The sequence below is a fragment of the Adiantum capillus-veneris genome, chromosome 17 (assembly GCF_014529385.1).
Source record: "Adiantum capillus-veneris isolate H3 chromosome 17, ASM1452938v2, whole genome shotgun sequence".
Lineage (NCBI taxonomy): Eukaryota > Viridiplantae > Streptophyta > Polypodiopsida > Polypodiales > Pteridaceae > Adiantum > Adiantum capillus-veneris.
Window position 1 is genome coordinate 20,815,776 of NC_140947.1, and position 4,472 is coordinate 20,820,247.

A 4,472-nucleotide genomic window follows, 5' to 3' on the forward strand; every position below is an offset into this window, starting at 1 on the left:
TTCCTCTTTCACATTGAATCTCTCTCCCAAAAGAAAAGTTTGGATTTGTCTTTGAAGGGACTTTTTTCAGAACCAATATTGATATTGTTTAGTTGAAAATTTCTGCAAGTTGGTATTTCAAAATTTTGAAAACTAAACTGTAAAGGGATACTTGTTTACTTAAGTCTTTCAAAAATTATTGAACGCGCTGCACCTTCATGTGTCGAGCAAACATACTTCACATCCCTCCCTCCCCAAGTCCTTGGCTATTGCGTTGAGTGTGTATGTGTGCATACACATGCGCATGTTTTGAGTTTTTTTTTAGAGACCTTTAAAAAAACTCAAACATTCCATTAAAAAAACATTCAATATGTCTCTACGAAGAGAGGAGGGCTCTGTTGCTTACATCAAAAAGTTGGGCATCCACATACCATCTCCAAATGAAGCTCAAGTTTGTCCTGTTTGTGGGGCGGGAGAGTGGAGACTATGATCAATAAAAAAAGGTGTGTGTGTGTGTGTGTGTGTGTGGAGAGAGAGAGGCTCAATTTTTTATACAAGATCACTACAGGGTTTTTTTCCGATTAGACGTCACATTGATTGTACACGATTTTGAGGGTATCGAAGCAACAAACTGAAACTATAAGAACTTAGTAGATCTAGCCACATGGGCAAACTAAATATAATTTACATAAACCTTCTTGGAAGGCAAGGTAATGTTGTCTCCTCAAGCGACATGTAGTGCTTGAGGTTCATTGTATATGCTTTGATGACCTTGGAAGGCAAGGTTAAGCATGTGAAGTCAATTGGATGTCCTTGTGCCCATGGAGCAAAGCTGGTGTAATGGTGCATTCATCGAACATTGTTTTTGAAAAAGAGGAGCTATGTCTCGAGTGTGACAAGAAAGAAAGACTGAAAAAAACTGTGTACCCCCCCAACATGCGGTGATTTCTCCTATAATACTAAAGGCTCTTTTCAGGAGGAAAATGGTGTAACCTTGCTATCACCCTAGTGCGGTAGATTAATTATGCCATTTCCCGCTTGAATACGAGGTCTTGAGTTCAACTCTCCTCGTTGGATAGATCTTTAAGGTCTCTTGGGATAGTTTCCCACGACGTTAAAATGCTCTTCTTCTTCTTCTTCTTCTCTCTCGGTCTTCCCCCAAAAATAAATAAGTTGAATGTACATTTTAGGTAGTGTTTAAATTGTAACTTCGCTAAAGTATAAACTTTTTGCTTCTCTGCGCAGAGATTCTAGAGCCCACCTTCCGCCTTGCGAGGGAGGCTCTCACAGAGGGGAGATCCAGCCGTGCGTGGACTGGCCAGGCTACAGGTGCACGCGTGCAGACATCCCTACAACGTCCGCAACGTCTTTAAACCCAGAGGTGACTCCCAAGGTTACACCTTTCAAAAACACCTATAGCAGATAAGTTAAAGGGTATATATAAGCTCTCTCCACACACTCTTCACCATGAATTAAAGGGTATACATAAGCTCTCTCCACACACTCTTCACCATGAATTGAAGACGCTCGCTCTCTCTTTCATAAACCTGTAAGTTTTTCGAGATTTCCATTTTCAACGCCTCTGGTACATGTAAGTATGAACTCTTCGAAACATAAACAACCGTCTGGATGAACTCACTTGCTACACGTCCATGCAGATGTGGCATCCCTGTAATGTCCACAACGTAATTATTCCGTCTTGTGTAATACAAGTAAAGAATGTACAGTCCACCACAATAATTGCATGAATTGAGGAATACTGAAACAAAAGTGAGCATCAACTCATTTGTTGGGTCAAAAAATACACTTGCATAGAATCTGTATGTGAAGCTAGTATTTGCACAAAAGGACACCAATTTGTTATGGAAGTTAGGGTTAACCCAGACTTTGCCCCTCAGAAACCTATCTATGAGACCCTTCCCTGTGGTCCATATCCACATCTTTATGGTCCCCACAAAGAAGAAATGTACTAATTTTCAGCAAAGACACACATTAACTTCATTCATCTATAGTGGACCCAATTCTCAATCGTCATCTCCACATATATGGCTCACAAAAAAAATCCTTCTATAAAAGGTTCTCTCTGATTGTCCAGGGCAGGAGCACTCTTTGAGCTTGATAAGAACAAAATAGGACCCCTCACAGAATCTACAGATGGACACATTCCAAAAATCTATATTACATGATCCATGCCAGTTGCCCAAGTACCTTTGTTAGTACATACCTTGTCTATATATTGACTCCCTGACTCTTCCTATATATGCATATGGAAAGATACCTGCCTGATCAAACGAGGGTCAAAGGCATTGACTACTGGCTAAGATTTCCATATACATAATCAAAAAACTCTCCTCTTTCTCTTCGGTATCCAGACATAGCGCGATAAACAGAGCCAATTGTGTGACATCTTGAGCCGATAAGACCTAGCAATCGCTTGAAAGATGTCGCAGTTTGAGCATCTCCAAACGTGGAATAGTCTAGCAGTACCCCTGCCAGAGCACTAGCACATACCTGTTGCAGAAACTTGTGGTGTTTGTCTCCATGAAAAGCTCCACAGCCCCAATGGGATGTTGAGATCTTCGTGGCTGAAAAAGACGACGACGATGATGTCGATGCTGCTGCAATGAATGCCAAATATGCTTTGTTCAAGTCTCTCTCATTCATGGGCCTGGTGAAATGCATAGTGTTTGTGGCATCAGCAGCAATGATATCATGGAATCTCACCCCCGGATAAAGGCCCTCAAACTTGAAGGTTGATCCATATCCCTTGTATTCGACAAATCTCCTCACATTTCGGATGACGATTACCTCTCTGTCCTTCAATACGTCGCAGAAAAGGATGCCAGGGAAGGCCTCAGGGCACGCGGAGAAGAGAACCTCCTCTTGAGTGGCAGAGGGTATGATCTTATGAATGTGGAGGGCTTTGTTGGCAAAGTCCATAATACACCTTCCATCTGTGTTTTCCATGCTTTGTGTATGTACACGGATATGGTTGACATTGATCCTCAGATTAAGGGCTGTCCAGTTGGGTGTGTCTGATTCGGAAAGGACGTGCCGCTCAAAGCAGACTTCTTCCTCGAGTTCCTGCGGTTGGAAGTGTAAAGCGAGGGCAAAGTAGGCCAACAGGCATAAAAGCCTCTCCTTGGCAAGCTCACGACTAGACGTGTAGAGACCCATGAAGCTGATATCACCAAACTGAGCCATTTCGGGTGTTGGTGCATGATGGTCGGCAGACGCCCGTACATCGTGGGCACGACTACCATGCATGGATGCGGACACATGATGATCACATGCCTGAGCTTTCCGAAAGGGCAAAACATTCAAGAAGAAGGCATTAGAGAGGAGGGTTCGGATCGTACCTCTGGAAAGGAGGGCATGGGAGGGTGAGCCAGCACGCAGGAGTGGGACCTTGAGGGGGGCAGGGGACGGGTAGGCAAAGGCCCAGGAGTGGATGTGGGGAAGGAGGTCGGAGAAGAAGTCGAAGCGAGGGGAGTGAGAGGAGCGCTGCATGTAGTCATCGAAGGCAAGGATGGAAGTGTAAAGGGAGGCCAGGCGATGGCCGCCGCCTCCCACACGCTTCAAGAGAACGCGGCGCAGGGACTCGAAATCGGGGGGAGGCTTGTCGGAAAGCAGGGAGCGCTTGTCGCTCAGCGGCGGTACGCTTGCGTACCGCTCCGCTTGGATTTCCATCTCCAGAGCAAGCGCCAAGGCTGAAGCAAGGTTAGCCTAATATATATAGGCTAGGAAATGCGCGGCCCTTGGCGTTCACGGCAAGCTTAGTACTCCTCAAAGGGCGAAACACAGACCTGCTGAAGCCCCCCTTCTCTACCTTGAAGCCATGGAAATCCTCTCTTGGTGAGCCAAAGGCCCCCTTTGAGCCCCTGCGGGGCACCATGCCGTGGGGTAATCCCCACGTGTCTCTTTGTCAGACATCGCGTAAGTTCTTCAGTCCTTGTCACCTTCATCTATAGTGTTTTCAATAAAACTGATATAAATTCATTGCTTTAATGTGCACTTGATGCTTTTGAGATAACTTAAACGAAATCGAAATACAGAATATAAATGTACCTTTGGTATTGGTCATTTGCATCAAAGCACAATCTTGGATGGATCGGCTCGTAAACCTTCCTTATGCTGTTGCACCACCTTGCCAGTAGTATGTGTTTTGCATCATCGTTTCTGTTATATCTATGGCATCCATGGCCAAACCTGCAACCAACAGACCGAGTGAGTTTCCTAGGCAAGATTACCGCCACCAAATACACCATGACTCACACAGTATATACATTCTCTCTCAAAATGCACTTGCCTGATTGCTGCAAATTTCTACTGCAGGCGTCTCCATTCCAATAGATGATATTCCAAACAAGAAGCTTCTCAAGCACTTTTTGTGCTTTCTGAAGCCCACCACATTTGGCATACAAATCGACCAAGGCACTGCCAAGCACGACATCTTTTCCAAGAGCTTTTGACTAACAATATAATCGTGAATT

At 44.6% G+C, this 4,472-nt stretch overlaps 1 protein-coding gene across 1 annotated transcript; it reads right to left on the bottom strand.

The window, feature by feature from the left end:
- Positions 1-1,736: 1,736 nt before the first annotated feature.
- LOC147436902 (uncharacterized) lies at positions 1,737-3,819 on the bottom strand. Its single transcript, XM_086486290.1, has one exon. The coding sequence runs from the start codon at positions 3,667-3,669 to the stop codon at positions 2,290-2,292; it is 1,380 nt and encodes a 459-aa protein (XP_086342416.1). The 5' UTR covers positions 3,670-3,819; the 3' UTR covers positions 1,737-2,289.
- Positions 3,820-4,472: the final 653 nt, after the last annotated feature.